Below are 21,386 nucleotides of genomic sequence, written 5' to 3'. Positions count from 1 at the left end.
TGGTTAGCCTAATTCAATTAAATATACGCTAGAGTTTACAAAGCAACAAACTACTTTTATAAATGCAGATTTATGTCATTTATGCCCTCATTTTATTTGTAAATAAACAAATAAACAATAATAATGATTGTTATTAAATTTGTTTTATTGTGTGTTTTACTAAATAGTCTTGCTATATTGTGTATTAGAAACGTATTAGATGTCTCTGAGCAGTTAATAGACAGCTTAAAGGTTATTTTAAGTATAGCTAATTCAAATACACTCAAACCCAGTGGCCCTTTCCCTCACCTGTCCGTCTTCTTGTCTGTCCCTCAAAGCACAGAGCCTTGAACTTCTCATTCTATAGAAAGGAAACCCCACACGTCACGTCACTCTGTATACATATTTCATTAAGCTCTATTCTCGCGCTCGAGAGCGGCGGAGGGCACGCGGTGCCCAGCGCGCACTGCATACCGCTTGGGCATATGATCCGGAGCGATCAGTTTCACCAGTGGTCCGAATGGTCCAATCTCACTACGATTTTTAAATGTCGCCCAATTAAACCTATTCTTATTTATTTACGTATTTGTGTTGTTTTATCAAACAATCGCCTATACATTCCTTTACGGTACAGCACTCAGCACGTTAGAACTCATTAGACACCACCAGGGACCCAAGTGACAGCAGCTAAGTCTGCACAATTCCCTGTCTAAACAGACTGGGATCTCAATGAGACGCCTCACAAGTAATGCAAATCGTATACAGAAAGGGGATAGGGCCTACTGCTGATATTAAATAGATTTAATACACGGAATAACGCCAATAAAAGATATAATGCATGGATAATAAAATAATGAAGTGTTATTAAAATATATATCTTTGCTGAAACTTAAGAATAAAGAGGACATGCGTGGCCTAGTGTGGCTTGGGCATTGCGTAAACGTGTCTGGATATTGTTTCACATGACTTCAGGAGGCATGGGATGGAAATGTAATCTCTGGTTTGCAGAGTGGAGTAGCACCTGCGCCCGCTGAACATGAACGGCGTTTACAGTGCGTCTCCAGAGGGAGAGAGTGACTGGGAGTGGCTGGTCCTCCAGACAGCACAACTGGGGACTTCCATAGAGTTCTGAGGGCCTTTACTTACGACACACCGCGGCTGCTAAAGAGTTAGTCTGCGTACTGCGTTACTGCAACGGGGGCTGAGTTTGAGCCTGTGCGCTCTGGATCCTGTTTACCATTTTAAATAGGCTATGTATACGTTTTAAATCGGCTTTTTATAATTTAATAATAATAATAATAATAATAATAATTATTATTATTATTATTAATTATCATCGTTAATATTTTACTCTGCTTTAATATTTCCACACACAATTTCCCTGCGTAAGGAGTATGCAAAATGGATATATGTAAATTCCAATAAGAAATACATTACTACGCAGAATCTGTGAAAGACCACTTGCGCCTTCTTAACTTTTCTTCGTTCAAAGTTAAGTGACCGGCTATTTTTAACCATTAATGACAGTCCAAATAAAAGCATTTATATAATTCTATACATCCAGGAGCACAAAAAAAAAAAAAAACATTTCCCAGGGAAAGAATATTTTGTAATTCGATACAATTCGTAAATAAAGGCAATTGACTATTTTAAGGATTTGGATTAGAACAATGGAGATATTTAAAAGATACAACAATAGCTGGTGCTTATTACCAGCATAATGACAATAGAACATGGATTAACAAAGGCGGTCTGTAGGACGTCTCCCCACTGAGAAATGTCCCATGTAAGAGCATTATGCATGTGCACAGCACGAGGGGTTAAGAGACCAAAAGAAACATGAAAACAACAATAACAAAAAATAGTCTGGGATGTTCGTCTAAGATTGTAGACAATCAAGTGCGGAAACCTCATCGATTCCATGAACATTAACTTTGATTATAATAAGTGTTTGTGTTCGTTTGTTCAGCTGGCCACGTTGCTCATTATAAAATATCTGTATAAAATATCCGGTTGGTTTAGCTAGATATTCGGTGTGATGTTCAAATGGGAATTTCGATATCCTGTTAAAAATAACTTAAATGATCCCAAATTAGCCTATAAATTTATGAATAGTATTTAGAAACATTTATGAATAGTATTTAGAAAAGCATTTGCAATATTTATTTTATGATAGCACTGTGAACAGAATTCCCTGTGCAATGCCATTCACTTTCTTTGTATTATTATTATTAGTTTATTTATTTCCTCACTGATGTAGGCTAGTTGTTTTCGATGTGAGTTCTGAAAAGTTTATGGCGTGTGACACGTTAGATTGTGGCATAGTCGAGGTAGGCTAGCACACTATATTCTGAATTATAGACTTTTTTAAGTGACTGGTCAAGTTAAAGCATGAAGCTTATCAAAGGTTATGGGCTGTACGGTTACACATATATAATATATATATTAGTGTTATTTGACAGTGACAGTTTCTCTATAAAAGTTTGGTAAGAAAACATAAATGCAATAAAAATAAATGTTATTTGGACTAGAATGTAGGCTGCACGTGTACGAGCACTGATCGATTATTTCATGAAGGACACCAATTATTGCTACAAAATTAAAAAAATAACAATAATTTGAGTTACTTTTGCGGTAGAACGGTTCGGACTGATTAAAAACAAACAAAAAAACAAAATTATACACATAGGCCTATATATATATATATATATATATATATATATATATATATATATATATATATATATATATATATATATATATATATATATAGTTTGTTTTGTTTTGTTAATGTTCATAGCAGTTCTTTGCTAGCATTTTACCAGCAGTTGATAGATCTAAGCACGTGGGTTGAAAGTCATGTGACAGTATACTATGGAGTTTAGTGCAGTTTATGTCATCTGCTTGCTGAACATATGGCCTCCCTATATACTACAGTAAGCTCTATTGTTTTCTTAAAATGTATGGTGATTTATATTTTAGTAAATAGGCTAGTCTGTATTAAATATTTATGCCATGCAGCTCACTTAAAAGAAAAACAGGGTCATTGGACATCAAAAATGCTGTTGAAGACTGACCCAACGATTTTTTTAGACATATTACTCTAAATTTGTTTAATAAACAATAGTCGATATGTAAATATTTATACACCAATCATACACATGAGCAGATTTTTCCTCACATTTCCCCCCTCAAAATTTTCCACATTTTAATTATGGATTAAATGTTGTCTATTTTTTCGATGACAGCATTTATTTAACTCGGGTCATATAAAATTTGTCTGAATGTCAGACTAGCACCCTTATTATTAGGGACAAAGAGAAGAGATGCATACTTCTATAACATTGATTGAATTTAGTTGCTAAGCAACTAGTGTATGGGAATTCATCCGCGAAATTTAAATCTTGGAGAGAGAGGGAATTGCGCGTTTTGCTGAATAGCCATCCTAAGGAAAAGTTGAAGCGCCCACACTGTTGTTTTCGCCCGCTTACGAAACACTTCGTCCGTTTTATTTATGAGGCCTAGCTCAGGATAATTTCATCTCCAATATTTGGCATACGTGAATAATGTTAGCTATATGACATAAAGTCAGTTTATGGCAGGTTTATACCGAGTAAAGTCACGGCATGAATTATACACAGGCCTATATTTGTTAGTCTGGAGGGCATATGCAATCTGTTGTGAAATCAGGTATTCTGGTTTATTTTAACAAGCAAAACAGAGAAGCTGGTTTTTTGACACTCGGGAAATAATAATAATATCTACAGCCTAATAAAATTCCATATTTAGGTCATCACAAAATGCAAATAGAACGCTAGAAATGTAGCAAGAGCGAAATTGATTTTAAAGAATTGCAGTGAACTTTATAAAATAAATGTTTTATAAGCTACAATTTAACAATTTCTAAAACATTGTATTAATACAATAACTGAGAAATGCATATGCAAGTAAACACGTGTTTTAGTTTACAGGGGGCATATACTGGGACAATGTAGCTAATATTGGAATATGTATTTAGCAATATATGCCATAGATAGATAGATAGATAGATAGATAGATAGATAGATAGATAGATAGATAGATAGATAGATAGATAGATAGATGCAAAAAAACAAAACAAAAAACAGACCATAATTCCGAATAAAAGTATGTCCCAAAAAACACGATGGTTGGACACTTCACAAAAGCGCGTGACACTGTAAACACTCCACCTCCACGAGCGATCAACTTTTTCTGGGCTTTCTCTCGTGAGATTTACTGAACGTTGCTCTATTACTTGTCACAGAGACACATTTCATCCTGCTTACAAAATGGTTGTGGCCTACACTGAAGTAATTTACAGCGGTGACACTTTCGCTGGTTTGTCTAAGAGGAATGAAGAATGTTCAAAGTTCTAGAAATGCTGAACTGCCGTAAACGCTTCCCATCGAGGCCTAAACGATCGCCACGCCACACTGACCTGTTTCTATTTATTTATATTTAAAAAAGAAAATGCATTGTGGGAAATATGTTGTAGGACGAAGCAAAACATCTCTATTTTGTTTCCACACAAATAAAAAGGTTTTGTTATTTCTGTTCTGCATGTCATAACATAAGGCCATTAATATATTCAGCAGTCCTCATTTTAAAAATGCAATTGGCTAAATATTGCTCTGAGAGCATCCTACATTTTTTTTTACACAGCTACGATTTTAGGCACAACACACAATCTTGTTTCATTCTAACAAATTTATTGTTCTCGATCATCTCTTACGGAATCACTACTGAAATTAAATTACAATCAAATCATCACATCAAAATATACCCTTATTACCTACTGTCAAAGTCAGCTCGTGTAGATTTGTGCTCTTTTAAAAATGAGAATACAAAATTAAACAAAACAAATAAGGTCAACAACGAAAACAGGGGAAAACATTTTACACAAGTCTGGGGGAAATAAATAACTGTTTGGAATAGTTCGTATGTATCCCGAATAAAATATTAAAAACAAAGCATTTGAATGAAAAATATTAAGTAAATAATTCCGATCAGCATCTGATCTAATGAATCTATATTGCCGGATTTACATAGTCTTGTTTATTAAAACCTACCAAAGAATACTGCTTGGAAATGGCAGCACATGAAAACATCCACAGCACCAGCTCTGGCCCACTTGGCAACGGATGCTCGCACAGAAGATTTTCAAAGAGGTGCAGCTGCGGAATAATCAGTCTTTTCGAAAGTCATCTTTGATTTCATTTTGTCCTCAAAAAAATCCACGTAAGATTCAGTTCTTTACATAAAAAAAAGAAAATCAAAAAATTCAAAAAGACGTGATCTTGGAGATCAGAAACTGAGGGGAGTCTTTTGTTGTTTTTGTAAGGACTGGAAGGCCAGAAAAAAAAAATCCATTCCATATTTTTGGATAATAACAAAACCATGCAGTCTTCTCTGCCAAGTTGGATGGAAGCTTCGTGGATGCCACTGTTCTTCGCATTGTTTCAGTTGAATTTCATCCCTTTGTTTGAGGTTTAATGTCCCATAACAACATACACAATTGCCTGCGTCTTTGCCTCTCAAACAAGACACTGGTGTAACAGGGGTAGGGGGGGCAAAGATTTTGATGTTCATTTCTAATTTCTCATATTTTTCAGTTGAAGTTAATGCGCCAAAATTACCTGGTGGAACGAACTTGTAGTTGTCACCCTCTGGTCGCCCGGTTCGCTCGGCCCAGTTAAACTTGCATCTTTTAAGTAATCTACTAAAAAATGTCCCTGAAAGAAAGAGCAGACACAACCTTTTAGGATAAGACATTTAAGGGCCTGGAAGAAGATTATCGGACGGTTTAGGGTTGGGAAGGAAGAGGGGTGATTTTTTCTTGTGAAAAAAATATATAACACATCTGCAGTCTCAATATTCCCTCACAATCACAGTATCAAAATGCTTTGCTATCTTCATGATAGTCTGTGTTTTATCAGATTAGTCATATATAAAATATTTTTTTGTTTGTCTTGTATGCTGTTCTATGTCTCACTGAACATTCGTTTGCAGTCCATGGAGGGGGGCGGTGTATCTGCACTCACATTGCCGACCTGAGAATATACATCCTCCGGCGTCTGCGGCACTCCTGGGGGCGTCATCCTTTTCTCCTTCTGTCTCCGATTGCAAAACCAAACTCTCACCACCTCTTTCTCCAGCTGCAGGTTGTCCGCTAGGCTGGTTATCTCTTGGGCCGAAGGCTTGGGACATTTCAAGAAGTGACTTTCCAACGCACCTTTGACGCTCACTTCGATGGAGGTGCGCTTCTTGCGCTTCCTGCCCTGAGCCGCTATCTTGTCGATGCTGGTGGGGCTGCCTGTGGAAGAGTCTGCTTCCTCCAGCCATTTGTTAAGCAACGGCTTCAGCTTGCACATGTTCTTAAAGCTGAGCTGGAGAGCTTCGAAGCGACAGATTGTGGTCTGCGAGAAGACGTTCCCGTAGAGAGTGCCCAACGCCAAGCCCACGTCCGCTTGCGTGAAGCCCAGTTTGATCCGGCGTTGTTTGAACTGCTTGGCAAAGTGCTCTAAGTCGTCCGACGTCGGCGTGTCCTCGTCGGAGTGCGGGTCGTGGCTGTTCACTCCGTGGTGTGCTTGCTGGTGATGCTGATGCTGGTGGTGATGGTGGTGGTGGTGGCTGCTGTGGTCGAGCTCTGGGGTGTCGCCACGCACCAGACCCGGGTGTACTAGGCTTTGGCTGCCCGGCGCACTGAGCATGCCGTTGACCGTGAAGCCGCCAGGCTGCGAGTATATGAGGGACTGCTGCTGCTGTTGGCTCCCAGTTAGAGACGGGATGTGGGCAGCGGTTGTGCTACCCCAGGCACCCGCGTGAGTCTGGTGGGGACCTAAATGTGGGGGCCTGTGATGCAGCGCAGTCCCCGAGTGTAAATCGTCTCTCCCCGAGTTATTTTTCACGTCCTGCTGCTGTTGCGGGCTGCCTGTCATTCCAACGGGACTAGACGACCACGGCGATCCGGCTTCAGCTGCGGCAACTGCGGCAGCTGCAGCCGCCGCTGCAGCGTGAGGCAAGGACGTCACCCACTGGTGCGCGTGGCTCAGCATATGTCCCCCGTTGCTCGCTGCCATTGCGCCCTGCATAAAATCACTTTGTACCATTTTAACCGTTGGGTCTCCTCTGTACCCACCGGACACTGAGGTTACCGCAGCACTGCCCTGCTGCATCCCACCCCCGGAGTCCGAGTGCACGATCGAGCCGGACGATAATATACTACTGCTGGGTAGATAAGGGTTGGAAGCCGCTGTGGCCATTCCGCTAACCTTATGAATATGTTTGCCGATCACCCCCTCCCTTTTGCAGAAACTTTTTTAATGCAGGCAAATAATATCTCATGAATTATTCAAACTTTAAAAGTCTGGCTTGTGTTTTGGCAAACACCATCAACAAAAAGCAAAGAGAAAGATACTGTAGGCGAGAAGACGAAATCCGCCTCTTGAATATTTTGTGCATTCATATATTTCGAACATATGAATGATTAAAACGATAAATTCCAGTTTTATGTCAGCGTTGGAAACCCCTCTGAAGTCAAACAGTCCTTCAATCTAGATTTTCTGATTAAAAAGCAAAGAAAACAAAAATGAAAGATTAAAAATTGTTTCAAAAACTTTGTCCCGCAAGAAAGTTCTGGCGCTTGAAGAAGTTGTAATATGCCCTTAAAAAATAATAAGTCCAAACGTATGTTCCGTTACCGAGTAGGAAAAAAATATTAAACGTGGTTCTTCTTCAATTCTTTTGTTATTTAGCCGCAGCGTTTTCACTTGCTCCGTTCCTTTATTTCTTTTCTTTTGCAGATTCTTTTATGGTGCTGTAAAGTCTGTCTCTTTGTTCTGTTTTGATGTGTTTAAACCTGCCAAACCGCTCCAGTTGAAGTACAATCCAGTATTACAGTGCAAAGCAGTGTTGCATGCCTTCTTTCTCATTCGCTTGTTCTCTCTCCTCTCCCTCGCTCACTCTCCCTCCCTCTCTTTCTCTCTCTCTCTCTCGCTCGCTCTCTCTCTCTCTCGCTGACAGTTAGCTCCGTCCCTCCCTCAGAGCTCCAGGACACACGAGTGTTTACCCTGCGTTGCGTACATCGTCCACGTCTTTTCCCCAAATGCAAGGAAGTCGGGTGCACGGCTCTCGTTGATTGGATAGTACTGGCAAGATTGACAGGTCTAGAGAACTCGCTTCGGGCACTTAGACCCCCCCTTCCGGCTATTCCAATTGGTTGCTTTTGAATTTAAATAAATAAATCAAGATAAATGACTGAAAACTCGAAAGAATGCGGGAATATATTCATAAATCCTCATTTAAGTACAATTTCCCATAGTTTTTGGTGAATTATTTTGGTGAATTATTCACAGGACAGCGCGACTCTATTCCTCAGAGCAAAAAAACAAAACAAAAACAAAACGGCTCTACAACAAGCCGTAGGTTACATTTAGAAAACAGTGAAATAATAGTGACCTTTTATTAAAATTTCGAATTGGGTATTTTGAAATGCACTGATATCGCCCTGGCTGGGATCTCTATTTGCAAAGATTTTACTGTTATTGACTAAATGAGTCCTAAAATATAGTTTTTTTCTTCCAGCTTGTCCGTTACAATTTTTGAACTCAACCAAGCAAGATAATATAAACATATCGACATAATTAACCTAACTGCATCACATTGACTACTACTACTACATTTTCTGAATCCTCGGCCTCTCAAGAGTTAACGAGATGACTATGCGATGCTTCCAAGCGGAAACAGAGAGCGCGAGGCAGCTAAACACAAGAAAGGCACGGGGAGAAAGTGGCAACCAAAACGAATGCAAACTGAGCAGTCCTTTGGGGATTTGCAAGAAATGTCTTCTAATTTAACTACCGCGATAGGCCAAAAACAACGCTCTCTTTTAAATCTCGCGCTGAATTGCTTAGAGACACACCATCAGACCTCTACAACATATGGATTCACCCAGAGGTGTAAATAAAAGTGCAAGCCCAAAGGAAATTTAGAGTGATTGGCACACGGTGCCCACAGCTTCAGTAAACAAGAGAGGTGACACTTGGTGACAAACTGATCTCCCAGTTTATGAAATCATTAGGTGCATTTAAAGTCACATGTAAAACAAACGAACCATTTTACAACAAAAACACCCCAAAAAGGAAATCTTATTTAATTTAGCCTTTTGTTGTATTGGGTAGAATAACACTGAATCAGGTTTTGCAGAAAACCCAAGAGAGGACAACGCACTCCCCTTCCCAGACGATTTCATTTGGATCAGGCTCAAAAACCGAGAACCTCGTGGATTTGTTTACATTGAATGGCAAAGTAGGGCCACCGCCACGGGGCTGTCTATTCATTAATTTCCAGCAGATTTTGGTCTAAATTACTGCTATGCATTTCATACTGCTCGCTTTCAAAGGACGTCTCGTGCGGCCATAAGAAACGTGATAGCCAGCATAAGGAAGGGGATTCACTCACTCTAAGGAGTCAAAGCAATTTCAAATGTCCCAAGCCTTCAACTTTTGAAGTTTAATGTTTTTATCCGAGAAGTAGGCTGTTTATTATTTATTTGTTTATGTAACAGGGTCCCCGTGTTCCCTGCTGGGGAGATCATTTGTTTTCTGTGCAAGTAGAGAGGGAAAAATCCCCAAGTATAACAAGAGACGAACAGTTAGTGCTGATTTTCATTTGCATAAATTTTCATATATTTTAGTGAAAATAATAGCGGTGCAGAGGAGAGCTCCGCTCAGTTGAGTCAGAGGGAAGAAAATCTTAGGAAGGACCAAAACGGAGGGAGAGAGTCGGTCAATGATGGACGAACAATGCTGCATTTGAGACATTTTTCCAGTTATCATGGAATCTCACGGTAAGTGAAAATAAATCAGTATTCAGCGAGATTATTAAACTGTATTATATGGCATACTATAACTGAACAATTGATATCTATAGGCTATGATACCTAGCCTACTTAGCCTATATATATATATATATATATATATATATATATATATATATATATATATATATATATATATATGCATGTCTCTGTGTGGTTGCGAAGTCCTTTTTTTCCCGTGTAAAAATCAATAAGACTGTTTAGCTTTATAAATAGCGAGCAGACGGTTAAGCTGCTGTTTTGTAGTGAATGTCCAGTGGAGAATGTGCAATCAATCAAATTCAAACAGGAGACCCTCGGTGGAATTCTCGCTGGAGTCGCGTACAAGTGGATATCAGGTCGTTTACATAAATCGATCTTTTACTTCTGTGGCAAAGTTTGTTGCGACTTGGTCTGCAGCACTGCCTTATTTTGGAGCGCGCGATGTCTATAACGCGAGACGGCGTGTGTGTGTGTGTGTGTGTGTGTGTAGCCTATGTGTGAATGACGGCAAGGATTTGAGTTGTTACCGAACGGCGAGAGACAACACAGCACACGAGGGGCAACTGAGCTTGAAACTAGTCTAGCTGATCAGGACCAATGAAAACACGCGAGTGATCGGCGCAAGGTATGATTACTAAATTCAACGAGACCGTAGAAGCTTTAAATGATAAACATTTGAGGTGAATTCAATTAAGATTAAGATTGAATAAGAATTCAATGGCAAAATACTTAAGATTAAAATATTAAAATCGAAGCTAATATAATTTTATCTAAGCAAACAAAACGAAAACATCTCCCCGTGATATTTCTTGTGTTAACTTTGTGTGCCCTCCCGGTCGAAGATGCCATCTCTCTCGCAGCCCCACTAAGACCGTTTGTTTCATTCATGGGCAAAGCATTTCTGAAGCCTTCCTCTCGGTTGCTATGGTGAGTGGAATAAAAGAGGGAACACTGGTCGCATTAAGCTATATGTTTGTGCACTGGAGTCGAGATGAAAGAGGCACAGTCAAGCCAAGAACATCTACCATTGCGCCAAACACTCTTCTCAAATTCGTATATGTCTATAGAAATACAAGCGCCTACAAAAGATGTATACATAAAATAACTGGAATCAGCACAGCCATAAAGATTAGATCCCACACTTACACGCTTGACAGTGACGTATATGGGGGATTTTGTCACCAGCAGGTGTCGCGCTTAGTCAGTATGGTAAAAGCGCTAATGGTGAGTAATTGGGCTATTGTCCTTGATTATTGATTTATTCTTATTTTTTATTTTTTTTAGGAGAAGGATAGGGTACTGATATAGTAAACTGATACCTGTTGAAATCATAATGCGCAAAAACAATGTTCAATTAATTTATTCACAAAACATTAATTCATTATTGTCACTGCTCAAAGAAACAATGTAAACCTTTCTATTAACGATATGCTTTCAAAAAAAACAAAACAAAACAAAACAAAAAATATATGTTCACCCTACTTTGCAAGCCCTTCCAGTTCTGACGTATAGAGCAAACGTAAGTTGCAGTTTTTTTTATTTTTAGTTTAGGCTACTTAAAGGTTTCGTTAAAGGAAGTTTTAAAATGAAACGTAGGCTTTAACATTTTAAACATATCCTTTCGAATTCTATTTTGCAGACATTTATGATAATAATGTTATGTAGCCTAAATATAACGACATTATTTAAATAACCTACATTCAAAAACGTGTTACCATCAATACTTAACACATATTATTAAGCAAAAATGTTGGCCTATTCAACATAAATAAAACAAAAATAATTATATAACCTAACTGAACAAATCATTATAAAAAGTGCGCGCATGTTAGATCATTAAGTTAAATATTTGAATAATTCCGGGATTTTAACATCACGAAAAAAAAAGAAGAAAAAACACTGGATACAATATAATTTAATTGAATACAAATAATGCGAATTGTGAATATTAAAAGAGAAATTATTTCAATGAGTAAAACAAAACAAAAATAGTGCTTTTATTAAAATGAAATAATATATCTGCTCGTTTTGAATATATGTTACAGACACATTCTGCTGAATTGTCATTAATTAGAGAAACAAACCTTCAAAGCGCTAAGCTCATGGCTGACAGCGTGAAATTGTAGGCCAGAGCTCTGGCGTCCTCCCAAAAAAAAAGAAAGAAAAAAAAGTGAATGCGATGTGCCTTATTTTCTCTTAATTCCGGATGATAAAATGTCATAACTGAATGGGACATGTGTACGCATTGTTACACTAAAATAAAAAATAAACATATATAGACTAGGCTAATTATATTTATTATTTTATAACTTTGTTTGTACATTTATAATTTATAAATACATTTATTTAAATAAATTGCTGCCATAAAAAAACACTGATCACTTTAGTCATCGAAAGGAAAAGAATTGATTGGCCACATGTCACTAGCTGTAATCCTTCAATGCACACAGTTCTGGCCTCTCAGTTGCCACATTTTAATATACAGCTTGAAATGCCAAATCATTTGCAAACAATCTATAGTTATTGGGGGGAAAGCTAATAATCGAAATAATAACACAGTAGGCCTATTGCATTTGTATATTTGTCTTTTTTCCTCCTCAAAATGTATAAAACTACAAAGGATCAATTTAAAATCGTTAGTAAGAGTCGGTCAGAGAGGAAGAGTAATCGTCTGGCCGATGCTATTTCATAATTTGTGACTAGGAATGACATTATTTTATATCCTTGTTCTATACGTGGAAGCCCATAGAGTGCGTCACGTCGTTCCGCCTTGTTTGTTCCACTGCTCCCTTGTGCATCATTTCCCGTTGCACCGGCCCAGGAGGCGCGCAGCTCATGACCGAAATAGCGAAATAGTTTCAGAGCTCTATGTCTTACACGAAGATTATCCGAGCTTCATTATTCGTAAACATTCCAGCCAGCCCCTTATTGATCGTGCGCTCTCCCATTGGAAATCAATGCAAATGTCATAATGTGCTTTAAATGATATGTGGATGCAACATTATATAGGCTACATGTATAAATATTGGCTGCGCGCGCACGCACGCACGCACGCACACACACGTTTGTGTTTATGAAATGTGGGGACATTCCATAGGCGTAATAGTTTTTATACTGTACACCCCGTATTTTCTATCCCCTTACACTGTCCCTGCCCCTAAACCTACCCATCACAGGAAACATTCTGCATTTTTACTTTCTCAAAAAAAAAAAAAGACCAGAAAAACCCTCATACTGAATGATTTATAAGCATTTTGAAATATGGGGACATGGCCAATGTCCTCATATTTCACCCTCTCCTTGTAATACCTATGTCATACCCATATCATTATACACATTTGAGTGTATAATGCACTAAAACATGGCACAAAAACCCCAAAAACATACCCAACACACACACACACACACACACACACACACACACACACACACACACACACGCACACGCACACGCACACACACACACACACACACACACACACACACACACACACACACACACACACGCGCACACACACACACACACACACACACACACACACACACGTGCGCAATGTAAATAAACTCAAATCAGTAAAACACAAAATAATACATAAAACACACCCGACATGTTATCCCCTTAGAAATCAGTCAGGACCCCAGCCTAAAGTCCATCCATCTGAAGATATGTGTGATGTGACACGCAGCTGTCTGTGCTGTGGATGCTAGTCTTCTCTCTTTGTGTGTGTAACTGACAGTTCCCTCTTAACTGTCCCATGTGGACTAACAATATCTCTTGGACATGCTATAACAGACACTGCACTGATAATCTAACTCCTACTGTCCCATTACAGGTCAGGGGCACGTGCAACACTTTATTACACATGCATGCTATAGGATTATCTGATATTCCATCGTAAATATGCATCAACATATTAATCTGATGAAAAAGTTGCACGAGCTCTGTGACGTGCCCTCTACCATTTTAAAATGTATCCATTGTGTGCGGACTGAAGTGGTGCCCTGCGTGTTTTTGTTTGTCAAACAGCACGGTTCCCAGAGGAGTGCGGTTTGTGGTACCTCCCTGCTCAGGATTACATTAATCAAAGCATTTATTTCCCCAGAGATGCACAACACAAATCACCCAAAATCCCAATCAAATTGAATAACAGAGGAGCCACGCATTGGAAGTGACCTCTCGGCTTTTTCTGTTGCTCGTTTTCGTGAGAAAACATGTCTCCTGATATTTCAGCTTCAATCATAAAAGCAAAAGTGTGTGTCTTTGTGATACAGGAAGAGTTTCAGTAGTTGAGGGGGTTATGCTGGCTGTGAGAAACACATGGAAATCTTACGCCATTGGCCAGACACAGCGATGAAACGTAGATGTTTGGTTTCAGCAGAGTATATCTACGGATTTAAGGATTTGCTGTTGGTTGCAGTCAGAAAGTGCAGTCTGTTAGGTTAGACAAACCCGCTTGTTGAGAGCTGTTTCACTCTTTAGAATTAAAAAAGAATATAATATGCAGAGGAAATGATGTTTTTTATACTACATTCGACTGAGTGCAAAACTGTCAACACGATAAATCCACGGCAAAGCCGTGTGGCTCAATAAATACTGCTTGCAATACGGGGACTATTACAGGTATTGCAAATAAAATAATACAGCTGTAATTTTCCTCATACGTTGTTTTAATGTAACTGGCATGCGGTGTTTGAGAGTCATGATGAAAATGAGAAGAAAATGTGAGGCTGTTTATGGCAGTGCAGCACGTCGAAACACAAATTCAGCTCTGCTGCTTTCAGCCCGATCAGGGATAAATGATGGAGCCTGTCCTGGAGTGGGTTACCAGACGGGAACGCTAAGAGGTGATGGATACAGGAGCATTTTGCTGTAGATACTTTAGTTTTTGACGGATACAAGTCATAGCAAATAGTTAAGTAAAGTTTTAAAAGGCTATAAAAAGGGACCTTTGTGTCTTTATTTCGAGCTGTGAAATTGAAAGTAATCTGTGGTTCAAGTCAACGACAGACAAATGACAGTGTAAACGTGTTAGCAACTACATAAAATCTTCCATTTTTTCGTATGTGTGGGCACACTTGGTTTTCAGAAAATCATCTGTGTGTGTCATCTTAATTACATCCCCACCCACAGCAGGACAAATGGGTTTACATACATCTGTATCCTTATTTTGGCATCCTATATGTTCTCCCAAACCTCTGGGCCTTTCCTCACTCTCCGTCTCAACCGTTTCTACCTCTCTTTGTCTCCTCCTCTAATTCTCTCCCTCTTGGTCCACTCATGCATACAGCCCGCAGGGTCAAAAAAGCAACATTCACAGGCTTGCTAGAAGTGGCCTGACCTTCTGCCAAACTGCCTACCACACATTACTCATTACTCAGGCCAGGCACACGGACAGCCCCAAAGCTAAAATGCTGCCCTTAAACTCAGGCAACATGCAATGTATCATTCTAACCTCCTCCAGTTTGCTCTCACTCACTTTTATTAAAATGTGCTTGCTAAGGGTGCGCAGCACTGCTTAGAGGCTGAATAATGGCCAAGCTAAGGAAACATATGTGTCTCATGTGCAAGGTGAAAAGGTCAATGAGTCTAATTTCTGGTATGTACGGTAATGCCTATACGGTGCACTCGCAGTAGGCGATAGAGTTGGATATTTCTATCTAAACCTCATGTTATGCTTGCAAACGAGCCTTCTATAGCATATGCTGAAGAAAGTACGAAGTAATATAATGTATAATAAGTAACAGTAAACCTACATGTGTGTTAACAATTACAGACATACAGATTATTATTGTAGAGTTTGCATAAACAAAAGTGACTATCTATCTATCTATCTATCTATCTATCTATCTATCTATCTATCTATCTATCTATCTATCTATCTATCTATCTATCTGTCTGTCTGTCTGTCTGTCTGTCTGTCTGTCTGTCTGTCTGTCTGTCTGTCTGTCTGTCTGTCTGTCTGTCTGTCTGTCTGTCTGTCTGTCTGTCTATCTATCTATCTATCTATCTATCTATCTATCTATCTATCTATCTATCTATCTATCTATCTATCTATCTATCTATCTATCTATCTATCTATCTATCTATCTATCTATCTATCTATCTATCTATCTATCTATCTATACAATTCAAGGATCAGTCACTGCCCTCAATAAATAAGGTGAAAGCTAGTTATCAAATATCAACATGGTGAGCATCTGGACACCTGAAAAAAAAAAAAAAAAAAAAGACGCATGGAGATAAAATGTGTATTGCGTGCCATAGAAAGAATGTTCAGGATGCAGTTCTAACTGATTCTAATGTCATGTTGTTTCTCTTGTAGAAGAGGAGCTTCAACTCTCCAACCTTCTCTCTCTTATCCAGGGAGAGGGGCCCTTTTTCCACATTGGACCCAGACTTATTCTGCTGCAGAGGGACAGAGTGGCCATGCTGTGAGCACACACACACACACACACACACACACACACACACACACACACACACACACACACACACACACACACACACACACACACACACACACACACACACACACACACACACACACACGCATAGATCTCACTGCTTCCGTATCCAGCATACACTGCTGCTGGAGCTGCTAGCCTGCCGGCTATTTTTCTTTGAGAGACTATAAAAATATGCAAATGCTGTTGTTAAAGAGAACAGTCGAGTTTTTTCCCTCTCTGCTTGCACCCCTTGTGAGTCTGCAGAGCAAAAGGATGGAAGGATTTCACTTTCGTCCCTCACTTTGTTTATAGAAAGACAGGACGAATTAAAAGAGTGCGACAGTGACAGACGCATCGTAAACATGTTTGAAATGACCACGTAGATAGGCAGAATGAATACGATTAAAAAACAACAATCCCGCTTTACTCATGGCATTTATTTGTAGCCGCGGAGAGAATGAATTCAAAATGCTCTCCTTCATTCTCCCTACCTCTCATCATGGCGGACAGGCCTTAAACACTGAGCATCAACCGCTTTAAGAGTGCAGGAAAAGTACAGGGCGAATTTGTAAACCCCTCACGGTGCCGCGAACACTTTTTGAAGTGATTATGAAGACAGTTCAGATCAAAGGCTTTGACAACTCTGAGTGCCCGCCAAGACTGAGCCCCTGTAATCGCACAGAGCCCTCCGTACAACACAGCTCACACCCCTCAAGCACCCGGCAGAACGCAACGCCACACTCACGCATAAACAGATTATCAGGGGACAGAAAACGGCTGGAAAGTAAATATGGGATTAGAGTTTTCAGACTGAACCGCACCAATATAACCAAGGAGATTAGCAAAACATTTACAGGTAGATATTAATTATCGGAGTCAGGAAACAAATAGGGAATTAAAAAACTCCTTGCAATGTTTTAAAATGCAGATTGCCATATACCCTCATTATATTGAATATTTTCCATTGTATTCAACGAATCAAAGTATTAAATTAACTGCCATGATTTTCTAAATCCTTTACAAAGAAGCCGTAAGAAGCAGGAAAAAAAGAGCAGAAAGTGCTTTGTTGAAGTCAACAAACTCTACTATTTTTATATAATTATGTGCTCTGCTGTGCGTAACTGCTAGGCAGCATTGTAACAAATGTCCATCATTGGCTCCATTAGCCCTGAAGACAGACGGCCATTTACATTTAGCTCAGTGTTTTGCTAACACTATAAGAAAACACAATAGCTAAGAACAAAACAACAACAGTATTAGTGATTTTATGTAAAGTTATATAATATCATTTAAAATAAGTATTTCATTACACACATATGCACACACTGTTAACATGCCGACATGTGTTAATGTGTTAGCGGGCTGCAATCTTGAACCTGTTCTCCCACCCATTCCTTTCATGCTGTATGGTCATTTAATTGAAAGTTTTGCTTTTGTCAGTGTATTTACTGTTTTGTGGTACCGCACTGGTGCTGATGTGAAACAATAAAGTGTGTGTGACAGCAAGTCCCCTCTCTGCCTCCTGTTTACGGTGCCACTCAGCGCCTCTCTCAGACTAACCGCTTGGTACAGTCTTCTCTGGATCACTTCCAGAACCCTCGGGTTCCGAGTGGCCCAGTCTCTGAAGAGCAGCCAACAAACGGGCCTTTCAGTGTGGACAGCAGATGGGGCGGGCCAGCCAGCCACTCGGAGGAACTTCTTGTGTCGCCAGACACAGAGAATGAATCCGCTTTTATCTGCCAGCCCAGTGGACTACAATGAGCCTTCCTGTGCACTTAACCATGAGACAGCACACACACATACAGAGAATGATGCCAGACAGGTACTGCGCATTGCCATTCCCTCTTCATGGAAGTAAAAATCTGGCTACAAACACGCAGTCTATTTCTTCAATCATAAAATCGTAAATCATTCTCTGGGTGGAAAAGACAAAATCCTGATAGGCTACAAGATAAATAGTCTAAAATTGAATGATGAAAATTATTTAGGCATTATGATCAAAGACAGTGACTGTTTTAATCAAAATTACATGCTAACGTTTTTTTAAATTCCTTTCATATCTTGCATAGGGGAGTTACAAATCTAAGCATATTGACCCCTCTATTTTTAATATTTTGTCAACCGTTTATGCCTAATTGATCCAGTCAAGCTTTCCAATGTCTCTTTCAACAGTAGCAGAAACTCCCACTGACTAGTCTCTCGCGGATAATCATCTGACATCACTGTGCTCGACTACTCCATACCGCCTCATGCTAAGTGTGTGTGTGGCGTGTGTTTGTTCTTTTGACTGCTTGGTCACAGAGAACTGCAGGCCCTATCGATTGTCTAATCATTAGGAGTGACCAGCTGAGTGGCAACACAGCCGCAAAGACTGTTAACTCCAACGTGAAACATCTGACCTCTCTAACGAACAGCCATCGAGTGACCAGACCTTCTCATTGACCCATAATAGTCACTGCAGGCCAGCAGCTTTAAGATAACTACACCCAGCTGTGAGCTGTTTCATCGACTGCTATGGATCCGCCGGGCTCATGCAATTCGGAAAGGGTCTGACATGGATTTTTTTATGAGAAAATGTAACTCATATCTGATGGTTTAGCAGATGTCCGTATGTAGAACATTTGGCAGGTGTGTCTGCCAGTACAATCCCACTGACGATACAGTTTACACTAGTCCGACACCCACTGCTGAAAGTCTGCGAGTGACACTGCTCACCTCCTGTTGCGCTATTAGAAAGCACGGCTTCCAGTTCAGAGCCTCGCACCACCCCAGTATGTGTGTGTGTGTGTGAGAAAGAGACAGTGAGAAAGGAGGGGGAGGCAGGGAGAGGGTAGGAGCAGGAGGAGGAGGAAAAGACCACTGATCAGTGAGTGAATGAAGCGTTTCTCTAGTGAGTCCCTCAGAGGGGAAGCACCCTGCAGAGGACAGTGTGGAAATGAACTCGATGAGGCGGTGAGTGTTTGACCCCATGTCTGTCCTCACACCACCCTCACCGCTCTCATGGCTGACTGACACGACTACATCCTGCCTGCGACGAGTCACTTCCCGTCTGTCATTACCTCGCCTTCAACATTAGCTCGTTTGACTATAAACGGGTGGTGAATTCAGCGTTTGAAGTGTCATATTACGATATCACCAGTTTGTTTTCTTTCCTTCAGGTTTCATCCTTAGTTTCTTAAAGAAAATGGGTCTGTTACATGCTAACGAACACCATATGAGTCTAGCAGTGTGAGAAATATCTGAAAGCCGGCTGCTCGAGTTGAGCTCCTGGGAAAGGATCCTTGTGGGGCAGCTGAAGGAATGGGGGGAAGAGCGGAAGCAGATTGCAGGAGAAGGCGGTGGCTTTGAAGGTTGTAGGTAGCAGGTTTTTCCCTGCACCACTGCAGGAGACTTGAGCACAGGCCCCCACCGGCACAGGTGGTACTGCTCATTTCAATTTAGCTCAAATCTACACTTGAAATAGTGCGGCTGTCATAAGCAATCTGCAGCTCAGGACAGAGCACAGCCTTGGTCGAGGACTGGTGGGGGGAAGATGGGGGTGTCAGAGCAGTCTACGTTGAGTTCTGAAGAAGAGGCTGCTGCCATATGCCCTCCCAACAACCTCCTCCCCCTTCTTCACTGTTCTTTTACTCTCCCGAGCACATGTTCACCGCAGGTCCACTCATCCAGAACTGCACAAAGAGAGGTCAAAGCAGTCAACAAGTTATTTACTGCAGGGGAGCCGCTATGCCTCACACACCCCATCTGCTTTCAAAGATGAGTCCAAATCCCCCCATTATGTAACACAAGATCAGTTTTTTCTTTTTCTGGTGACATCGGTCTGATGTACATGCAAAACTTTTCCTTGCTTACGTTTCTTGTACCAAAGATAAAGCTCACGGGCATCATGGGGAGGCACTGGTCAATGTCTTCTGTACTTAAGCTCTCATCCACTTGAAACATTAATGCTAGAACCAAGTGCTGAGTTTCAGTTAATTCAACCACAGATGCTCAAGATGTGAAACACAACAAGCCCAACTTGAGCTGATCTGACAGTTATTCTGAGACACTGAACTGTTCCTGCGGGATCAGTTTTCTTTCCCAATTAGCTTTTTTTAATTGAACATTTTCAATTAATTTACATTTGGCAGAAACTTTTATCCTATGCAACTTACATTGCATTGAAAGTATTCATCCCACCAGTTCTACCAGAAAAATTCAGGAGGCCAGACGGAGTATGATAACATAGCAAGTTTATTAGCAGACCAGCAAGTATTGCAATTAGAGGTTCTTTGGCATAGGCCCCGTCCGTAGCGCTCGTCATGAGGGTAACGGACTCTGCATTGCCTGCCTGAAGATGAAGGCAGGGGCGCAGCCGACCCCTGGGAGGTATAGACGAGGACCGACCTGGTGGTGGTGGGGAGGATGGAGGTAATGCTGGCGTCAGCATCTGTGAACTCAGACATGTGTAATTACCGATATTTTATACTCTGAGAATTAAGACTTGATTGGATAGGTCTGAATGTGATAAGTGACGTAACATATAATCTTCCTGGCAGAACTTATGCATAAGCTTCATTTCATGCATTCCCTGGGAATTGAACCCCTTAACATGGAGTTGCTAGCACCATACCGTTAAAGCTACAGGGACTCTGCATTTCCTGCCTGAAGATGAAGGCAGGGGCACAGCCGACCCCCGGGAGGTATAGACGAGGACCGACCTGGTGATGGTGGGGAGGATGGAGGTAATGCTGGTGTCAGTGTGAAAAGTGACGTAACATTGACTCTTTCTGGCAGAACTTGTGCATAAGCTTCATTTCACGCATTCTTTGGGAATTTAACCCCTTACCATGGAGTTGTTAGCACTATGCTCCATTTAAGCTACAGGAATTCTTGTTCAATTTCTGCAGTGTTTCCAAAATGCCAGATGCACAGTCAAACTTTGGTTGTCACAAAAATGTAGTCAAAAACTAATATTGCGATCCTACTCAGTGTCCAACTGAACCTGCAGTCTTCTTTGAACGCTGAAAGAGTCTTCAAACATAGGAGATGAGGCAGTGTCTACAGACAGCACAGAGGATGGACAGATCAGAGCAAGCTT

General features: G+C 40.4%; 1 protein-coding gene across 2 annotated transcripts; it reads right to left on the bottom strand.

Annotated features, from left to right (window-relative positions):
- Nucleotides 1-4,205: 4,205 nt before the first annotated feature.
- On the bottom strand, nucleotides 4,206-8,036 carry pou3f3b (POU class 3 homeobox 3b). Of its 2 annotated transcripts, none has more exons than XM_067459315.1 (2): nucleotides 6,051-8,036; nucleotides 4,206-5,732 (listed from the first exon to the last, which is right to left on the bottom strand). In XM_067459315.1, exons 1-2 carry the CDS (start codon nucleotides 7,260-7,262, stop codon nucleotides 5,619-5,621), a joined length of 1,326 nt encoding a protein of 441 aa, XP_067315416.1. In that variant the 5' UTR covers nucleotides 7,263-8,036; the 3' UTR covers nucleotides 4,206-5,618. The 2 variants fall into 2 exon arrangements, with proteins under 2 accessions (XP_067315416.1, XP_067315415.1); XM_067459314.1 differs by having other exon boundaries at nucleotides 4,209-5,732; nucleotides 6,042-8,034.
- Nucleotides 8,037-21,386: the final 13,350 nt, after the last annotated feature.

Source organism: Pseudorasbora parva, chromosome 12 (assembly GCF_024679245.1).
Source record: "Pseudorasbora parva isolate DD20220531a chromosome 12, ASM2467924v1, whole genome shotgun sequence".
Taxonomy (NCBI): domain Eukaryota; kingdom Metazoa; phylum Chordata; class Actinopteri; order Cypriniformes; family Gobionidae; genus Pseudorasbora; species Pseudorasbora parva.
The sequence above is the reverse complement of the archived record's forward strand: the minus strand, read 5'-3'. Positions and strand labels throughout refer to the sequence as shown.

What these genes read in the sequence shown, in the direction of transcription:
- pou3f3b (XM_067459314.1), bottom strand. Translation starts at nt 7,262, where the DNA reads ATGGCCACAGCGGCTTCCAACCCTTATCTACCCAGCAGTAGTATATTA. An exon ending in TATATTCTCAGGTCGGCAAT is followed by an intron (nt 5,733 to 6,041) that starts GTGAGTGCAGAT and finishes TCTTTCTTTCAG; the next exon opens with GGACATTTTTTAGTAGATTA.